Source organism: Rhinatrema bivittatum, chromosome 1 (genome assembly GCF_901001135.1).
Source record: "Rhinatrema bivittatum chromosome 1, aRhiBiv1.1, whole genome shotgun sequence".
Taxonomy (NCBI): domain Eukaryota; kingdom Metazoa; phylum Chordata; class Amphibia; order Gymnophiona; family Rhinatrematidae; genus Rhinatrema; species Rhinatrema bivittatum.
Genome location: NC_042615.1, coordinates 514,040,092 through 514,061,768, shown reverse-complemented (window position 1 = coordinate 514,061,768; position 21,677 = coordinate 514,040,092). Strand labels below are relative to the sequence as shown.

At 41.1% G+C, this 21,677-nt stretch overlaps 1 protein-coding gene across 1 annotated transcript; it reads left to right on the top strand.

The window, feature by feature from the left end:
• The first annotated feature begins 2,766 nt into the window (after window positions 1–2,766).
• On the top strand, window positions 2,767–3,714 carry LOC115098571 (olfactory receptor 5V1-like). The gene has a single exon (XM_029615223.1). The coding sequence runs from the start codon at window positions 2,767–2,769 to the stop codon at window positions 3,712–3,714; it is 948 nt and encodes a 315-aa protein (XP_029471083.1).
• Window positions 3,715–21,677: the final 17,963 nt, after the last annotated feature.

Below are 21,677 nucleotides of genomic sequence, written 5' to 3'. Positions count from 1 at the left end.
ATCAACCTTTTGGGATCCTGCCAAGTACTTGTATCCTGGATTGACCACTGTTGGAAACAGTATACTAGGTTGATGGACCTTTGGTGTGACCTAGTATGGAAATCTTATATTCTAATGCTATTGCAGTAGATCTCTTTAATGTTCGCCCTCCAGTTATTAAGTCATATTTGATCATGTTGTGATCACTGTTGCCAAGCCACCCCAAAACTGTTTCCTCTCACACCAAATCCTGTGTGCCACTTAGAACTAAGTCTAAAATAGCTTCCCTTTTTGTTTGTTCTTAGTCCAGCTGTAGCATGAAGCAGCCATTTATTTTATCTAGGAACTTCACCTTCATAGCATGTCCTGATGTGACATTTACCCAATCAATTCTGGGGTAATTGAAGTCACCCATTATTACAATGCTGCTAATTTTGGTATCTTCCTTAATTTCTGTTATCATTTCATTGCCTATCTGTTCATTCTGGCTAGGTGGATGGTAATACACCCTCAATGCTATTTTAAACCCTTTTTCACATGGAATTTCTATCTGTAAGTATTCTACAGTGCATATTGTTTCCTGCAGAACTTTTCATCCTGTTTGACTCAATGCCCTCTTTAATATATACTGCCACCCCACCACCAATTTGATCTATCATATCATTGTGCTATAATTTGTATCCTGGGAGGGAACTGGGCTAAGGCCCAATTGTGTTGCTGCGTGTACTTTCAAATATTCCCCCCTGCATGCGCGAGTCGTGGCCGCCCTCACATGCGCACACGGATGTTAAAATCTGGCGTGCATGTGCGTGCGGACATCATGTTTAATAACATGCTCGTGCCAACATGCACATGTTATAAAATGATTGCATCTATCTGTGCATGCCGGGAACAGTGCGCACATGGATGCGTGTGCGCTCATTTTAAAATCTACCTTTTAGTGTGCATTTTCGTCCATTCATTAAATACATTCCAGGTGCCCAAATGAATGAAACAAATGGATGCACATTTTAAAATGAATGCCCATCGTTGCTACTCATCACTTAACAGGACTAGGGACATTTTTGCATTTATTGCAATCTTTCTATTTGGAAGCCCTAACTTCCCTGTTTTGTTAGTATCCTTCAAAGACACTTTATTCTGAGCCATGTGCTCCTAAGCGATTGTCGGCTTTCCTCCATCATCTAGTGTAAAGGCTGTTCTATCTCATTTTTAAATGTTAGTGCCAGCAACCTGATTTCAACCTGATTAAGGTGGAGCTCATCCTTTTTGCACCCAGGCTCTTGAAAGACATGAATAGATTCATCCCATCATTGGACAGTAGTCCCTCTAAGATGGAGTACAGATTGCAATTTTTCTTGGATAGTTTATGTATCCATGTAAGATGATTTATATTGTATGTATGACTTGGATTATTACAGTTTGACTGAGGCAGTTGTATTAATACTTGGAAAGTTCAGACACCTTTAGTGTCACATTGTATTGAAGAAAATCACATGTTTAGTGATATTAGGTGAACAGTGTTGGAACATGTGCTTTTAAATAAAAGTAGAGGGGACTCCCTAGCTTGGTTAAATTTAGGTGAACAGTACTAGATCTTTACTCTGAACACGGTAACATCCGTGGGCTTGAATGGCACACATTAATTTGAAAATTTACTTTTATTAGTTTTATTTTTATTAAATACATGGGTCATTACACCAATTCACTGCTGTTTTGTATCTAATAGCAAGCACTAGCAGTAATCATGTGATTGTCTCAGTGGCTTTAAATCCTTACGATATGTCTCCTTTTCTAGAACAAACATCACGCTGAAATTTACATAGATGCATCGAGGATCAAGGACCATTAAATGGACTTTATATTAAACAGGAGCAGTGATATATTACTCCTGAAGCAGAGACGATCGAAACACGGTCCCGTGTCGAGGCATGTTTAATGACTCGTTTGGATTACAAGCTAAGTTATGTTTTTATGTACAAAGTAAAATATTGAAAAAATTGAAAGAGCATTGAATGGCTGTATATAGTGACATCATATGCCCCAAGAGGGTTAAATAAGGACTTATGATTATATCCTCATTGAGCTACAGGTGAAGTACAGTTTTTAGTGGCTCTATATATAATGGTCCTTTTGACTTATATTAAATGTGTTAGGCTGTCTATAAGATAGTAGAATTTTTGGTTTTCCTTCTGGAGAGCTAGGGATCTTTTGATTTGGTGTTTATGTGTATCTGTGCCATATCTGAATGGAGTTCTGAATGTATTACTAAAAGGGCATTTGCCATGGGCATTGCAAATAAAGGACATGAAACCCTTATTTCTTGGCAATAATTTAAGTGATTGTGAGTAAATTTATCTATCTGCTCATCAAACTCTTATTACTCTATACTCTTATACCTACAGTACCTGAATGTAAACCGGTGTGATAACTCAATTGAGATCAAATGTCGGTATATAAAAATAATAAATAAAATAAATAAATGGTCTCAAATTATCGATGTCAACAGAAAAAGAAATTTGCATGCATTTTAGCTTTTCTTTAATTCAAATGTTTCCCCTTCTGACCAATGATTTTATTAACAGGCTCCTGTGACATCTTATTTTCTTATCACTCCAGCCTCTTTTCATATCAGAAGTTCTTTGCTATATCTGGTGTTGCTAATGTCCCTTCCCCCAAAACAGTGTAGTTATAAGAGAGTCTCAGGGAGCCCTCATACATTGTATTTTACATTATCAATGATGTAATAATTTTTCTTGTCTTTCTTCCTTTCTGTCAGCAGACCTCATGGAGCTCACAAAATGGGAAAACCACTCCAGTGTTACCGAATTCATAATTGTGGGGCTGTCTTCTGTCCAGGAGCCCCAGATCTTCCTCTTTTTTATCTTCCTCATCATCTACCTCATCACCCTCCTGGGGAACCTGCTCATCCTCACCCTCATCACCAAGGATTCCCGTCTCCGCAGTCCCATGTACTTTTTCTTGGCAAATCTCTCCTTAATTGACATCATATTTTCCTCCTCAACTGTCCCCAACCTTCTTGCTAACCTTGTAGGTATGAAGAAGACCATTTCATTTATTGGTTGCATCATCCAGTTATACTTCTTCCAGTACTTTGTGGTGGCAGAGTGCTACCTCTTGGCCGTGATGGCCTACGACCGCTATGTGGCGATCTGCCACCCCCTGACCTATGCCATCCGCATGAGCAGGAAGGTGCGCATCTACCTGGCTGCCAGCTGCTGGGTAAGTGGATTCATCAATTCTGTGGTACAGGCAATTTCTGTCACCAGCCTGGATTTCTGTGGCCCCAATGTAGTGGACTACTTCTTTTGTGATGTCACACCACTCTTCAAACTTTCCTGTTCCAGCATGGCTGCTAGTGAGACTATCTACATGGTTGTAGTAGCTATAGCTGGAATGGGACCCTTGACCTTCATCCTTGTCACTTATGTGTACATTATAACTGCCATCCTGAAGATGAATTCCACAGCTGGCCGTCGCAAGACCTTCTCCACATGTGCCTCCCATTTTATTGTGGTTGGATTGTACTATGGCAGTGGCATCTTCAGCTACATTTGGCCAACCTCCTCTTATGCTATGGACAAGGATGTGAAGGTTGTGGCAGTGCTCTACACCATCATCACTCCCATGCTGAACCCCATAATCTATAGTTTGAGAAACAGGGAGGTTAAAGCGGCACTGAAGAAGGTCATCAGCAAGAAAGTTTTCTTTTAGAGGGTATTTTTTGAAGGGCTTTGCCTGAGTAACAAAGAAATAATGCAGACAAAGCCCCTAGGTGAAAACTCTCCTCACCTCATGCTGTTTCCAGTGTACATACTTTTGGCCATGGATGAAAAAGACTGTCCTGGGGCAGAATTAAGGTGGGGAAAGGAAGCACATGTGAGGATTTTATTTTCACTCCTCCTTGCACGTTGATTGCACCTGCAGTAAAACAGGTGCAAAGTCTACAGATAGAAAAGCCCCGAATTTTAAAAAAGAAATCCTGTGGAAGGCTTCTTACCTCTTGACCTGCAAGCTACCTAGGCAATTTAAAAACTGCTCCTTGAGTAAGCAGAAAACCATCATTGCTGAGAAAAAAGCATTTGGCTTTTTAGGCATTGTAATATAATTAAAAGTGAATGCTGAAATGTCCTCAATGATGGGGTACACTGCACAATACAGTCTGATGTATTGCAGTAAACTGAATAAAAAAGAAGTTTGCTGCACTCTGGAACAATGATATGTAGTTGAGTGAAACTGTATCATACTTTGATGGATCTGCTACCAAATACCAAGACTATTTTTCAATCCACAACCATTGTTACTGTAGTGTTCTAAAACATGAGTTGCCCATGGAATGCATGATACAGTCTTTACTGAGTATTAAAGTCCGTGTGTTGACCAAGAGGATGCAAACTATAAGTGAGAGAAGTCAACGCACTGGCCATCAAGCGAAGTCAATATTTTGAGCTACAACAACATTGTTCATCAATTAAATTATGTATGATAAACTATGGATGGCTAAAGCTTTATGTTAAGGTTTAATAAAGAAATTCCATCTGTAAAGGGGTGAACAATTTTCAAAGCCATTTCTATGGGTAAAATCTCTATTTACCCACATAAACTTAGTGTCTGAAAATTGCCCTCTCTCAATCTGGCTACAACTATGCATGTTGCTCTGCAACACCTGCATTTTTAGCCACATTTAAAGGAGGCTTTCCGGGAGGTATGTTTAGGTCAGGGGAATCAAATGACACATGCAGACTGCATTTTCAACTCTATGTATGTTATTCCCATGAAAAAAGTACCCATACAAAAAGAAGGGGTAAAAGTCCAAATACCTGCAGCAGGTTTCCATGCGAAAGTACACATATACTTTCTCTTTGAAGCTTTGTGCAAAGTCTAGAACGGGTAGATGTGAATCGGTTATTTACTCTTTCGGATAGTAGAAGGACTAGGGGACACTCCATGAAGTTAGCATGGGGCACATTTAAAACTAATCGGAGAAAGTTCTTTTTTACTCAACGCACAATTAAACTCTGGAATTTGTTGCCAGAGAATGTGGTTCGTGCAGTTAGTATAGCTGTGTTTAAAAAAGGATTGGATAAGTTCTTGGAGGAGAAGTCCATTACCTGCTATTAAGTTCACTTAGAGAATAGCCACTGCCATTAGCAATGGTTACATGGAATAGACTTAGTTTTTGGGTACTTGCCAGGTTCTTATGGCCTGGATTGGCCACTGTTGGAAACAGGATGCTGGGCTTGATGGACCCTTGGTCTGACCCAGTATGGCATTTTCTTATGTTCTTATGTTCTTATGTTCCGTAGGTACAAAAATGAAAAATGAAAAATGCCCCTTTTATTGAAATGTCATTTGTTCGTAGTGACAGGCTATAGGTCTTAGTTATGAGAATCTAGAATTAATATTGTATCATATTTTGTTAATATTTTTTAAGTAATTCATTTGCTAACTCAAGGCACATTACTTCAAACTTGTTGGCAATGAGTTAGCAATAAAGTTAGTGTGGTAGTTGGGTTTATTTTTCTTTTTTGATGGAAAGTTTGTGTTTCAGTTACAAATTTGATAGTTCGGACATTTGGGGTAAGAAGGATTGTAGGATTTTCTTTCCAAGTTAACATGCTACAATTAGAATTAGAGAATGGAAAGCAATAAAGTAGAGAAACCCCTCTTGTTTAAACTAGGAATTGGAAGAAGAAATGCTCAGAGGAAATGTGAAGAAACACTTCTTTATTGAGAGGATGATGGTGGATGCCTGGAATCACCTATCAAAATACCCAAAATAAACTCACATAAATATTAAATTTAGAAAAATGTTATACTGTATATTTCAAACTGTTTCCAGACAACCAAACGTCTCAAAAACTTTTTTTAAGAGAAAGTGGTAGTTCATATCGTGTATACAGGTACCATCCCGGTTACCTACCAATGTTATAATCATCAACTAACCACCATCCCCCGTTTTTTTTATATAGGTGAAACTAAAAAAATATATGTATAAACAAAAAGTTGAAACCGTGAAACCTCAGTTCAAATGATTTCTCAAATTGCACAGAGTAAAAAATTGTTACTTAGCTGCACATCAAAAATGTGTCCTGAAGATTCATCAAACGCTTCTAAGGTGATTCAGTAGCAATTCCTTTACCCCAACATGGCCAGGTTTCAGATTAAATCCTTCATCAGGGGTCCAAGCTCACCAAATAACAGGGAATTGTCCCGCTATTCGTGTCAAGTTCCGTGCACCAGTGTTCACAAAATAGTCATCAACGGTTACGTATCACGGCAGCCATTTTTAAAAGACCAAACCATTTGATCAAAAGAATGACGTAAATATCCAGAATATATACCACATGACCAAAACCCCAAAACAGGTTTAATTCACAGTAAAGATGACCAATCTAATTGTTCATTTAAATTTCTAGGGGACTCAGTTCTTAATTTATAAATCCACCACTGTTCCCTATAATTCAAAAAAGATATTAAATCGCCAGAAAAATTGTTAACATTATCAATGATTGTCCATTGCAGATGTTTAAAAGTATGTCCCAATTCAACACAACGGGCAACCAATGGGGCAGATAAAGTTCTAGTGTTAATCCTAGAACGATATTCAATAATTCTTGATTTTGCCGCTCTCTTAGTACGACAATGTATACCTTAGGACCTGGACATATTAAAATGTATATAACCTGATGAGTGGAACAATCTGTCAAAGCCTTCCTCCTCACATGATCTCCTGTAACAGGATCATGCCAATGATCTCCTTTGATGGTATTGTAACAGATGCTGTAATTACCACACTTATAATGGCCACCTTTTTCAATGTGGGCAATATCTGATCTAATGGTGGCAGAGGCCTGCACTACTTTATCACGTATGTTAGTGCCATGAATAGTGGCAAATAGTGGCAATTCCTTGAAAATTCCATGAAGGGCAAGAATGTGCCAATGTTTTCTCACAGATGACATTATTGCCGAGGTAGCAGTGCTATGTTATAATACACAGAAGAGCCGGTTCTGATCCCTTCTTGTCTGATATTTTAAAAGTTGATCCCGGTCACTAAATTTAGCTCTCTTATAAGCCTGTTTAATGACCTTCATAGGATATCCTCAGGACTTAAACCTGCTAGTCAATGAAGTAGCCTGTTTCTCAAATTCAACTTCAGATGGACAAATACGTTTGATGCAAAAAAACTGGGAAACTGGCAATCCTTTCTTGAAGTTTTTGGAATCACCTATCAGCAGACATGGTAAAAACCAAAGCCAAAATAAAAGAAAGCATGCTTGGGATAGATTCAAAGAGCAGTGGTAAAGTTAAGGGAGAGAGATGATCAGAGAATGGGGGGTGGGGGGGGGGCAACACTGACTAAGGGGCAAATTTTTCACATTGCATCACAAAAAAAGAGACAAATCTCAATTATTGTGATACAAGTACTGTTTAACTTTGTTGGTTTCATCAACTCAAAAATAGCTATTAATGCAGTCAGAAATGAGGAGGCAGAGGAGTGGCTGTGGAATAGAAGGACCCATCCTGGCAGCCCGCTCTAATACCACCATAACTCCATGAGCAGTATTGCAGTGGCAGGGGCACAGCTATTCCTACTTCCCCATAAGGCATTTTCTTCCAAAGCAGGAATCTTCTGGGAGGTCGAACAGTCATGAAGTCCAGGTACATATGCTTACTATGTCCCCACACTATGTCAGCCTTGAAACAGCCCCCTCAGCATGTGTTGGCCATTGATCTCCCTGATGCCCCAGCACAGTACTGCCTCTACTCCCACCCTGCCTGCCTTCACTTGTGTGGTAACTGGTCTCTCTCCTATCCAGGCACTGTTCTCAATTCCTACCCCATCCTGCAAACCACCACTGCTGATTCCTTTCACCAAATACATCCATCCCTCCCACCCTTGCCCAGTACTACTAATCACTGGCAGTTCAGGAACTCAACTATGCTCTTTTTCCCTGTAGATTCTTCAACCCGCTTGTACATTTTGGACATAAAGAATGCAAAAGTGTTTGGACCTAGGGCCCAGGAAGAAGATACAGGGTCCCCACATGAAGATCTTGAAAGAGGATAGAAGGAAGAACATGGGTAGAAAGGAAATTGGTGGGGGAGAAAGAATACATTTCATCAGAGGATGGAAGGAAGAGGGAAAGAACAAGGTATGGGCAGGGGACCAAAAAGGTGATGAGAAGGAGAAGAGTGTGACTCCCTGGCTACTGCACTCTATTCTTACCAATGGGATGAAGGGAGGGAGAGAAAATAGTATTGTGGCAGGATGGAGATAGAATTAGAATATTGGGGGGGGGGGGGAGAGAGGATGGGAAAGACAGGATTGTAAAAGGAAGAAGGGAAACAGAAGAGAGATGTGTTGTAAAGAGAGTGAGACAATTGTGGAGGAAGAGAAAAATGAAAAAAGTAAGATTTTCAGAAAAAAAAATGTCTGATGTGGATTCAACAATAAAAGAAAAATATTTTGCCTGTTAACTTCCTGAATGATATTTGTACAAACATCATGTCACATTAGTTCATCACATATCTGTGAGGAAATATATGAAACATAACCCTTTATTTCTGTCAATTTTTAAGTACAGCTGAAGAGAAGGCTCATACCGGGCAATAAGTTTCAGTGATTCAATGCATCTGATGAAGTGGGCTCTGCCCTCGAAAGCTCATGCTTCAATAAATTGGTTAGTCTATAAGGTACCAACCACATCTTGTCATTATAGAAAAGCATTGTGTGCATGGAGTATTTCTTTATTGCTTCTTCTTGAAGTTTCTTTACCTTTCTTTTGTCAGCTCCACTTTTGATATGTCTTAAAGACATTGCGAAGACACTGTGCTACCTGCCAATAACAGCATGGGAACCATGGTGTCTACAAGAGAAGGCAGGCCACAGAATGAATGGAATAATAAATCAGCTTCTCTGCCACATTTATTTATTTATTTATTTATTTATTTAATTCCTTTTTATACCGGTATTAGTGGTTACTTCATACCGGTTTACATATGAACTGAGGTAGAAAATACATCAAACAGGTACAGGGGAAGGGACTACAGGAACAAAGAGAAAGTTAGCCAGGGGATGGCAAACAAGAGATCAGAACTATAACTATAACATGTTAAACAAAGAAACATAATTTAACGGCTAGGTTCAAGTAGCGTATTGATGCATCAGGGGGTTGAGACACAAGGGATCTAATCTGGGTAAGCCTGTTTGAAAAGCCATGTCTTTAATTTATTTTTTAATTTGATGGTGCAAGGCTCAAGTTGGAGGTTTGTGGGTAGTGAGTTCCAGCGGGTGGGACCGGCAATGGAGAGGGCTCGGTCCCTCGTAGAGGTGAGGTGTGCCTATTCAGGTGAGGTGTCCCTATCAGGTGAGGTGTGCCTATTAGGCCTATTCAGAAAGATCAACCCCACTTCATTTATTATTCTGTTCTGTCCAGATCCAAGCTGGATACAAACTGATGAGTAGATCTGTTACTTGTCTTCAGTCAAATCACAGCAGAGGCGGTTGCTGCTTCTGGCAGAACATATTACCATGTTGACTCTATTGTGAATTGGCCAAGGCCATAGGCATCATCCACATTGGGGTGCCACAGTTTCCTTTCAATATTACTGCAATTAAGTGCCTCTCTCTTTTCCTTATACTTTCCTGTGCCGAAGAAGAGTTTGCCCCTCTGTCCCCATCTCCCCTGAGATGGGCTTGGAGAGCCCAAGAGCATCTATGAATTTGTTTTCTCATGGACCACAGGGTAAAAAAACAGTTTCTACTTCATAACACAAACAGCAAAGAAGCAAGGCTGCTGTCTGATGTTTCTAAGCTCTTCATCTTACTGCCAACTCCTTTCCCTCCCATTTGGTTCAAAAGCTGACCTGCAGAAGGAGATAAGAGGCATCTGTTACTGGTTCTGTTCTCCTTTCTGTCTAGTGCAGGGAAAGGGGATTAGAAGGTTAAGATGAGGGGAAGGATGGAAGGTGAGAATGGAGGGTAAGGGGAGGGAAGGATGGAGGGTGGTGGGGTGGTGAGTGGAAGGAGAAAGGATGGAGATAAGGAACAGGGTCAGAAAGTGAAAGCGAGGGGGAAGCTTGGAGGTTGGAGGGAGAAGATGAAAGTGGGTAAATGTGAGGGGATGGAGTGAGGGTGAGGGGATGGTTGGAAGGTGAACATAAGGGAGAAGGCTGGAGAGAAGGATTAAGTGAGGTGAAAGGATGGAAGGTGGGGGATTGGAAGGTAAAAGTGAGGAGGAAAGGTGGAGGTTGAGGGGTGTTGATAGGTGAATGTGGGGAGAGTTGGAAGGTGAAGTTGAGATGAAAGATAGAGGGGGAACTTGGAAGGTGAGGGAGAGGGAAGGATGGGGAGTGAGAGAAGAGAAAATGGAAAGGAGGTCTAAAAGGCAAGGGAGAAGAAGAGGGAAGAGTAGAATATGGGGCAGAGTGAAAAGTGGGAGAAAGGAAGAGGAAGGATGAGGGGGTAGAAATAAGGATAGAACATAAGAACATAAGAAAATGCCATACTGGATCAGACCAAGGGTCCATCAAGCCCAGCATCCGGTTTCCAACAGTGGCCAATCCAGGCCATAAGAACCTGGCAAGTACCCAAAAACTAAGGGCCTCATTTACCAATATCGCAGTGGTAACACATGAGGGGGTGTGTCCCATGCAAATAAGGCATTTTTCGTGCAGCGGGGAAACATTGCATGACGCGATGTTTTCGCCATTTGTGCTAATGGATTTGCAAATCGCGAAAAAACAACCAATGAATCTTCACAGTACACAAAAGTGTCCAAACAGCCTATTATATGAATGAGAGAGAGAGAGAGAGAGAGAGAACAGTGGTCTCTAGTGAAGATTTGCTGGCCGTCGGAGTGAGGAAACTCACTCCAAGAAGAGATTTGGGCAATGTTCCCTCAACCTAGCTTGATGGACACTCTACCTGGGCAACAACAAGCTAGGTTGAGAGAACATTGCCCAAATCTCTTCTTGGAGTGACGGCCAGCAAATCTTCACTAGAGACCACTGTTCTTTCCGTACGTCTCATGTTGAATGTGAAAGTGGCCCCCAACCCCCTACGCTCATACCTAATCCCCACCTCGAGTTACTAGGTGGCCCCCCCATAGGGATATAAATACCTGTCTAGGGCATAGGCACTATAGGAAGTCTCTCTCTCTCTCTCTCTCTCTCTCTCTCTCTCTCTCTCTCTCTCTCTCTCTCTCTCTCTCTCTCTCCACAACCCTTTACTGGCCTGTAACATGTTGTAGCTAGGAGCTGTTTCGCGGCACACGATTCCTGTTTTACATATACTCCGCCCCCTGAATATAAAATTACGAATTTGCGGTATTATCTCCCGTGATAACACCTTGGAAAATGACCCCCTAAGTCTATTCCATGTTACCATTGCTAATGGCAGTGGCTATTCTCTAAGTGAACTTAATAGCAGGTAATGGACTTCTCCTCCAAGAACTTATCCAATCCTTTTTTAAACACAGCTATACTAACTGCACTAAACACATCCTCTGGCAACAAATTCCAGAGTTTAATTGTGTGCTGAGTGAAAAAGAACTTTCTCCGATTAGTTTTAAATGTGCCACATGCTAACTTCATGGAGTGCCCCCTAGTCTTTCTACTATCTGAAAGAGTAAATAACCGATTCACATCTACCCGTTCTAGACCTCTCATGATTTTAAACATCTCTGTCATATCCCCCCTCAGTCGTCTCTTCTCCAAGCTGAAAAGTCCTAACCTCTTTCGTTTTTCCTCATAGGGGAGCTGTTCCATTCCCCTTATCATTTTGGTAGCCATTCTCTGTACCTTCTCCATCGCAATTATATCTTTTTTGAGATGCGGCGACCAGAATTGTGCACAGTATTCAAGGTGCGGTCTCACCATGGAGCGATACAGAGGCATTGTGACATTTTCCATTTTATTCACCATTCCCTTCCTAATATTTCCCAACATTCTGTTTGCTTTTTTGACTGCCGCAGCACACTGAACCGACGATTTCAATGTGTTATCCACTATGACACCTAGATCTCTTTCTTGGGTTGTAGCACCTAATATGGAACGCAACATTGTGTAATTATAGCATGGGTTATTTTTCCCTATATGCATCACCTTGCACTTATCCACATTAAATTTCATCTGCCATTTAGATGCCCAATTTTCCAGTCTCACAAGGTCTTCCTGCAATTTATCACAATCTGCTTGTGATTTAACTACTCTGAACAATTTTGTGTCATCTGCAAATTTGATTATCTCACTCGTCGTCTTTTTTTCCAGATCATTTATAAATATATTGAAAAGTAAGGGTCCCAATACAGATCCCTGAGGCACTCCACTGTCCACTCCCTTCCACTGAGAAAATTGCCCATTTAATCCTACTCTCTGTTTCCTGTCTTTTAGCCAGTTTGCAATCCACGAAAGGACATCGCCACCCATCCCATGACTTTTTACTTTTCCTAGAAGCCTCTCATGAGGAACTTTGTCAAACGCCTTCTGAAAATCCAAGTATACTATATCTACCGGATCACCTTTATCCACATGTTTATTAACTCCTTCAAAAAAGTGAAGCAGATTTGTGAGGCAAGACTTGCCCTGGGTAAAGCCATGCTGACTTTGTTCCATTAAACCATGTCTTTCTATATGTTCTGTGATTTTGATGTTTAGAACACTTTCCACTATTTTCCTGGCACTGAAGTCAGGCTAACCGGTCTGTAGTTTCCCGGATCACCCCTGGAGCCCTTTTTAAATATTGGGGTTACATTTGCTGTCCTCCAGTCTTCAGGTACAATGGATGATTTTAATGATAGGTTACAAATTTTTACTAATAGGTCTGAAATTTCATTTTTTAGTTCCTTCAGAACTCTGGGGTGTATACCATCCGGTCCAGGTGATTTACTACTCTTCAGTTTGTCAATCAGGCCTACCACATCTTCTAGGTTCACTGTGATTTGATTCAGTCCATCTGAATCATTACCCATGAAAACCTTCTCCATTACAGGTACCTCCCCAACATCCTCTTCAGTAAACACCGAAGCAAAGAAATCATTTAATCTTTCTGCGATGGCCTTATCTTCTCTAAGTGCCCCTTTAACCCCTCGATCATCTAACGGTCCAACTGACGCCCTCACAGGCTTTCTGCTTCGGATATATTTTAAAAAGTTTTAACTGTGAGTTTTTGCCCCTACAGCCAACTTCTTTTCAAATTCTCTCTTAGCCTGTCTTATCAATGTCTTACATTTAACTTGCCAACGTTTATGCTTTATCCTATTTTCTTCTGTTGGATCCTTCTTCCAATTTTTGAATGAAGATCTTTTGGCTAAAATAGCTTCTTTCACCTTCCCTTTTAACCATGCTGGTAATCGTTTTGCCTTCTTTCCACCTTTCTTAATGTGTGGAATACATCTGGACTGTGCTTCTAGAATGGTATTTTTTAACAATGACCACGCCTCTTGGATATTTTTTACTTTTGTAGCTGCTTCTTTCAGTTTTTTTCTAACAATTTTTCTCATTTTATCAAAGTTTCCCTTTTGAAAGTTTAGCACGACAGCCTTGGATTTGCACACTGTTCCTCTTCCAGTCATTAAATCAAATTTGATCATATTATGATCACTATTGCCAAGCGGCCCCACCACAGTTACCTCTCTCACCAAGTCCTGTGCTCCACTGAGAATTAGATCTAAAATTGCTCCCTCTCCCGTCGGTTCCTGAACCAATTGCTCCATAAAGCTAACATTTATTCCATCCAGGAACATTATCTCTCTAGCGTGTCCCGATGATACATTTACCCAGTCAATATTGGGGTTATTGAAGTCTAATAGCAAAAATTGTGAACTCTATAGCGAAATCAACCAGGGGTCAGTTGCCTTGCTCCAGGTCCACCAATGTAGAACCAGCAACAGTATACCGGGCAGGGTCATCACAACCAGTTATATATAATTATTCTTGTTAATTAAGTGGTAATGTTGGCGGGTTGAAGATCAGCTGATTTATTGTTGTTGATCGGAGCAGGGGAAGAATACATGATTGCCTTTTGGATTTAAATTAATAGGCAACTTATCGAGATATCGAGTGCAGATGTAAACAATTATGAGAAGATTTACTGATTGGTTAAGGGCTATAAGGATTAGGTGGGAACCAGGACGTGGTTACATATTATGGATGATGAATTGTGCGTCAGTTCCGGGTAAACGTGAGTACAAGCGGTTGGTAGCGTTGGATATGGTGCGATGGTGAAGGTAACAGTTATCTTAATTTTGTTTTCATGTGTTTGTAGGTATAGAATTCAAAATTTTCTGAAGAAAGGAATGTGTAAGCTTGTTATGAATTGCTGAGGATAGCTACTTAAATATTCAGTTATTTGAATGGTGGATTATATTTGGTGAGATTATATTACGAGTATATTGGTAAATTTTGATCTACATGGACAGTTAGTTGTGTTTATCTAAGGTATAGGGTGAATTATATTAGTGACTTAATATGTTTTTGATTATAAAAATGATTGGAAGAAATTGAAGTTTTGAAGAAAGTGCTGTTTTCTGGGTTAGTCCCTGAGGAAGCCCTCATGAAAGAGGGTGAAACGAGGATATCTTTGTTGGATTTAGCTCATGATTGAAGATTATTTCAAGCTTCTGCATTGGAAATAAGAATAACAAGCGACTGAACAAAATCAAGTGGTTGAAATAGTACCTGCACTTGGTTTGTGATTGAAGATCATTTTAAGAATATATATTGAATTTAATAACATGGATGAATAATAATATATACTGTAATTTCTGGGATGTTGGGAAATTAGTATGGTATTAATTAAGAATAATTATATATAAGTGGTTGTGATTTCAAATGGTATGAATGATGCACGTATGGGGATGTATGCGATAGATAGCTTTTAATTGTCTAGATAGTTGTGATATTTGGTGTTTGAATAAACATATATAAAATCAAATTGTAAGGTATACAGTTCTTCTGTGTGTGATGCCTATATGATAGATAAAGAAGATTGTTTGAATATTTCCCTTTGTGTTGTGACACCTGAGAGTTCTGGTAGGGTTCCACCAGAGGGGAAGCCCAGCAGTTCATGGTATCAGGGGTGAGTACAGAGGCCTGAGGGGACATCCCACAGGCCACCAAACATATCATCAACCTTCAGCCTCCATTCTTCAACCCAGCTCAGTTCAGCTCAGTTCTGGTCTGTGCCTCATCCTGAAGCATTATTTATACTCCCATCCCATCCATCCTTCATAGGGAAGGAAGTATAAAAAACCTTGAATATTGCATAGGAATGTTTGTTCATAGCTCTGTGCACATTTCTTGAACTCCCCTGGGAGGAAAAATACTCCAGATCTCAAACACCTTTCTATCAACTCTATGCAGGGTTACAAAAATATATTCATTATTCATAGTTTAGTGGTAAACCAGCAGTGTACTGGAATGGGGCTTATAAATTAAAAATAGAGAAACTTTGAGCAGTAGAGGGTTCACCAAAAGTTTGGCGGTTCTATGGAGTGTTTTCTGTTAACATTGGGAATCTTTGAGCTTAAAAGGTTCATAGAGAGTTCAAGGGAGGTGTACATGCCTTAATTGGAGTGACAGGTTGTTCTTTCCCCAAAGGGGAGCATAAAACTGTCTCCTGTGAGGCACTAAGGATCAGGCTTGGAGGAGTTTGGTTGAAGAATTTTGAAGTTGAAAGACCTGTATTATCATGCTGAGAGACAAGGAGGAACAGGATTCCAGTTCTAGAACCAGTTCTAGAACCAGGATATTCTATCCCTCAGCAGACAGTGGAGAGATTGATCTTCAGCAGCTTCTTGAATTGTGAATATTTGGATAAATGTTTGTCATGAAAAGACTTACAGTGGAATGTGATTGGGAAGAGTTTTGGAGAACAGAGGTGTTTTTTCTCATGACTGTGAAACTGTTTGGACTTTGTTTTTAAAACCTGCTTTTTGTTCCTACTGAACTTTACTATTTTTGCTGTGGACTTTACTTTGCACTGGCTGAAACCTGGTTAACTTTTCTAAGTAAAGTTTTTTTCTGTTTGGAGTGGTGTGTACATTATTTATTTTCTTGAAGTAACTTCTGCACAGTCTGGCCTTGCAGGCGATCATGCTCCCATTCCACAGGACCCAGACAGACTTTTCCCCACCCTTGCTGAGCGAAACCAATGCTCTCTCGAGCTGGGAAGGTGACCTTCAGTCAATGGGAGATTACATAAAGGCAGAATATTACTGTAAAACACGTTTGTACTGATTATAGATGTTTACACTTGCACATGTGTTTGACCTGTTATGCACAGCTTTCTTAATGTAGTCGTAGCTCCTGAAACAATGAAAGCAGTATTGTTTTACTTTGGTGTGTTTGTTGGTTTACAGGGGCAGTTCCCCTTCGAAGTCTATCCACAGAGGAAAATCCTATCACTACACAGGCCTCACCTCTGGGCGGGGCTGCATGTAATGTAATGCTGCTTTTTATAGCTAAGATTATTTTCAGTTTTGAGTTCTGGGAGTTAGTGTTGTTTTGGTATGGCGAGTTTGCTACATAGGTTTGGGATGTGTTTTTATTGGGTTTTGAGTTATTTCCAAAGTGCCTGGTAGTGAAGAGTTTGAGTTAATTATACTGAGGTGACGCCAGAAGTTGTTGTATAGACTATGAGGTCTCCACCAAGTGGCCCTAGTTCCCAAGCTTTAATTTTAGCCCATCTGCATTGCAGACTATACCATTCAATGGTGCTCCTTCCCCAGAGGCTTGCAGGAATAGGCAGTAACTAAGAGGCAGTGCTGTTTTGATTTCAAGAAGGAAGGGTGTGTTTCAGTGAGCTCTCCAGCGTTAGGTCCTCCTCAGCTTAGCAAAAGAAAGGAGAAAGACTACCCTTCCAGTTCTTGGTGATAGGCTAGAGGGAAAGAGAGGGAAACAGAGTGATTTTTGTAATTTATCCCGAACTAAAAGTGAGGATTTTGGCTGGTTTGACCCGCACCTTCTGGGAGAAGAAATAATCAGTGTAGAGCTGTGAGGGGGTAACATTGTCAAAACAGTGCTTTTAGTATATTTATAAATGATCTGGAAAAGGGAACAATGAGTGAGGTTTCATGGACCCTCGGTCTGTCTGACCCAGTATGGCAACTTCTTATGTTCTTATAAGGTGATAAAATTTGCAGATGACAAAAAAATTATTCCGAGTGGTCAAATCACAAATGGATTGTGAAAAATGTCAGGAGGACTTTGCAAGACTGGGAGTCTGGGCAGCAAATGGCAGATGAATTTTTTTTTTTTAATTTAATTTTTATCATTTCAAACATTACAGCAAGATATTTCTTACAGAAAATAGGAATACAATAATACAATACATCATAATCACAAGATCCAAACTTTGATCCTCCATTTTGTATTCCCCCTTAAGGAAATTAAAGGGGGGCAGAATATAAAGGGAGTTATACTAAAAAATAATTGCTAGAATCGGCTTAACGTTAATAAGGACTTCTTTATGATCCTCTCATTATGGCTAATTAACGGAGGGGATTATAACCCTCCTTGCATTTAGGAAGGATTTTAATTGCTCGGGGTAAAAGAAAATAAAGCATTCCGTTGGAGACTTTACAACACACTTGCAAGGATATTTCAATACATATGAATACCCCAGAGCTACTACTTGTGGCCTTAAAGCAAGAAACTCTCGTCTCTTGTCTTGTGTGACAGGTGCAAAATCAGGAAAAACACGTAATGGAAGGCCTCTAAAAGGTAACTCAATATTTCTGAAATATCTTTTCATAGTTTCCGCCACATCGTTAGCTAGTTACACGATATTAGGCTCCATATTGGGAGATAGCACCCAGGAAAATGATCTGAGCATCATCGTGGACAATACTTTGAAATCCTCTGCTCAGTGTGCGGTGGTGGTCAAAAGAGCAAACAGAATGTTAAAAATTATTAGTACAGCAATGGAAAATAAAACAGAGAATGTTGAAATGCCTCTGTATTGTTCCACAGTGAGGCCACACCTGGAGTACTGTGTGCAGTTCCAGGTACTGCATCACAAAATAGATGTAGTTGCATTGGAAAAAGTGCAGAGAAGGGCAACCAAAATGATAAAGGGGATGCAACGGTTCCCCTAAGAGGTTAGGGCTGTTCAGCTTGGAGAAGAGATGGCTGAGGGAGGATATGATAGAGGTCTATAAAGCCATGAGTGGAATAGAACTGATAAATGTAAATTGGTTATTTACTTTTTCAAAAAATACAAAGACTAGGAGACCCTCCATGAAGTTAGTAAGTAGATCATTCAAAATAATCAGGGATAATTCTTTTTCACTCAACTCATAATTAAGCTCTAAAATTAATTGCCGAAGGGTTTGGTAAAGGCAGTTAACTTAGCTGTGTTTCATAAAGGTTTGGATAATTTCATAGAGGAGAAGTCCATAAACTGTTATTAACCAAATGGACTGAAAGGTGAATTTTAAAAGCCCTGCATGTGCATTAATTAGAGGATGAGCGAATAAGTTAGGATAGCGCATACCAAGTGGGTATTAAGAGATGCCTGGATATATGCATATCTCCCACAACATGTACATCTCCAAAGTTTTCAAAAAAGGGTCAGGGCATGGATATTTTGAGGCATAAACCAGAGATGTGCGTGAAAATGGGCAACCCATTGCTTAACTCTTAATAGCTCTTTAAGGCCATGGATAATAACACTAATAGTTACAGACGTGCATTCGTTTTAACCGTTTCTTTCAGGGGCCCACAAAATTAATTTAAATATTTTGTTTATTTGGTTTAAACCTCTCATCAGGCCTATGGGCATAGGCTTAGGCCCAAAGCAGGGGACACAGCCTAAGCCCAAGGGCACCCTTGGTGCCTCAGCCTAGGCCTACGCCTAAGACAGTAGCCTCACCTAAACATAGGATGCGGCTGAGACAAACACAGCCTATACTTGATCCCAATGCCAGGGCCTTGAATGAGACCTGCGCAAAGGCCCAAGCCCCCCCAAAAACGTTTGCCTACTTACTTGATCTGTCAGAGAGCTGATGCTGCAGCCAGGCCAGGTCCTGATGCCTAGGGCTCAGCCCAAGCCCAGGCCAAACACCAGGGCCTGGTCTGGAGGCTGGGTCCCAATGCCTGTGCCTTGACCAGTACCTGGGCACAGGCCCAACACCAGATCTTTGTCCAGAGGCCAGGTCCCTATGCCTGGGCCTCAGCCCAAGCCCAGGCCCAATGCTGGGAGTTGGGACCTTGTTCCTGGGCACTGATCTAGGCCGAGGCACAGTTATAGGGATCCAGACTCCGGACCAGGCCTCAGTATCAGGCCAGGGCCTGGGCTCTGGCCTAGGCTGAGGTCCAGTCATGAGGACCTAGCCTCCACACCAGGCTCCATCATTGGGCCTGGGCCTGGGCCAACGTCCAGGCATTGGAAGCAGGCCTCAGGAGTAGGCCCCAGTGTCAGGCCTGGGCCTAGGCTCTGTCCTAAACTGAGGCCCAGGAGCTGGTACTTGGCCAAGACTAAGGCCCCAGCGTCCAGCTTAGGCCCTGATATTGGGCCTAGGCTGAAGCATCAGGACCAGGCCTCTGGGCAAGGCCCTGGCATTGGGCCTGGGTTCAGGCTCTGGCTTAGGCTGAGGCCCATTCATAAGGATCCACCTCCACGCTGGGCTCTGGTATTGGTCCTGTGCTTGGGCCGAGGACCAGGAATCAGGACCCAGCCTCTGGACTAGGTCCCAGTTTCAGGCCTGGGCCCAGACTCTGGCCTAGACTGTGGCCCAGGAATCAGTATTTGGCCAAGGCCCCAGCATCTGCCTTAGGCCCTGGTGTTTGGCCCAGCTTTGCGTAGAGCCTATGCCGAGGTTGCAGCGACCTGCCTTGGCGTTTTCAAGGCCGAGGCTTCGGCCTGAACCAAACTTTGCCAGAAGATCCCCACCGGACTGGGTAAGTGGGTGCTGGAAGAGATCCTGGCCCTGACATTTTTAAGGGTGGAAGGGATGGGTGGTGGGGACAGGAGGCCTTGGGAGGACCCATTTCCTTTTTTTTGTTTGTTTTTGGGGGTGTTTTGTAAATGTGTGATTCATTTTTTTAAAAGGGAAGAAAAGAATTAAATATGAAATATGAAATGAAACAAAATTTATGGGAAAAAGCTTCCTGAAAATGAAAAACAAATTTTTTACCCCTGCACACCCCTACTAATAATCTCAGGAAAATAAACAGCAGTATTAATCATATTGGAAGCTGGTCTGGTTTCAAACTCAATTTTACTGATAATTGATGGAAATGGATGTGAAGTCCTTTATAGATCCTGATGTTATTGTCCAATTGATTTACATGTTACTTTCTCAACAAATTTGTGACCTCAAACTTCCAGCAAATGTCTTTAGATATTAAAGTCAATTTCTTTAATAATTTAGAGGCCCATATTCAGTCACTGTCCGGATAGCAAAGTTAGCCAGATAAACTTATCCGGCTAACTTTGGACATATATTCAATAGTGCAGCTGCACTATTGAATATAGCAGGCTTTCTTAAAGTTAGCCGACTAAACTTAACCAGCTAACTTTAGGACTGCTCTTTGGCCCAACCAGATTTACTGCCTGATGCACTAAGACTTTTCTCCCATTTTGTATCCTGTTAGCCTAGTCAGCTAACTCAACTCCAGACATTTCTGTCCACAGAAGATCTCTAACTTATCCAGCTAGAATCTAGCTGGATACTTACCCAAATCTTCATCAGATAACTTTGAGTTATCCAGCTAACTGCTAGTGCTTTTGAATATTGACCTCTTAGCTCCTTCTGCCAATCTTAAGTTATTGGTTGGTTGTTCCCATAGTGGAATGTTTAGAAATTTAGTCCGAGTTACTTAAATGAATATCAAGTCCTCAGTTCTCATACCTCTCCTGTAGTCTTTTCTGTTTGTCTTCCTGGTTGTACCTGGTTAAGAACATAAGAAATTGCCATGCTGGATCAGACCATGGGTCCATCAAGCCCAGCATCCTGTTTCCAACAGAGGCCAAACCAGGCCACAAGAACCTGGCAATTACCCAAACACTAAGAAGATCCCATGCTACTGATGCAATTAATAGCAGTGGCTATTCCCTAAGTAAACTTGATTAATAGCTGTTAATGGACTTCTCCTCCAAGAACTTATCCAAACCTTTTTTGAACCCAGCTACACTAACTGCACTAACCAAATCCTCTGGCAACACATTCCAGAGCTTTATTGTGTGTTGAGTGAAAAAGAATTGTCTCCAATTAGTCTTAAATGTGCTGCTTGCTAACTTCATGGACTGCCCCCTAGTCCTTCTATTATTCGAACGTTGGCACTGTCCTGCCCCTCTCATCCCATGTAGATCTTACTTTAGACCAGTAGTAAACACACCTGAGAGATGCTTCGAAACTTCTCCTTTTCCTCATTCATTCTCCCTGATAATGGACGTGAATCCATTCCTCCTTGATAATATAGATGGTCTTCAGGTTCTTTCTAGGTGAAAGAATCCAGCGTCCTTTCCCCAGGCAAAAGTAACCAAACAAGAGAAAGCAAAAGGCATTCTGCCCCTGAGGGGTCGACTAAGGAGATCCACAACTTGCCTTGGTGGCAAGGGCTTAAAAACTGTTAGAGCACACTACTGTTAACTACTTACTCTGTTCCTTCCCACCCCCAAACAAATTAGATTCGTCCTTCTAGTAGAGAATCTTTCATATTCTCTA

Excerpts from the sequence above, each read along its gene's own strand:
- LOC115098571 (XM_029615223.1), top strand. The coding sequence starts at position 2,767 with ATGGAGCTCACAAAATGGGAAAACCACTCCAGTGTTACCGAATTCATA.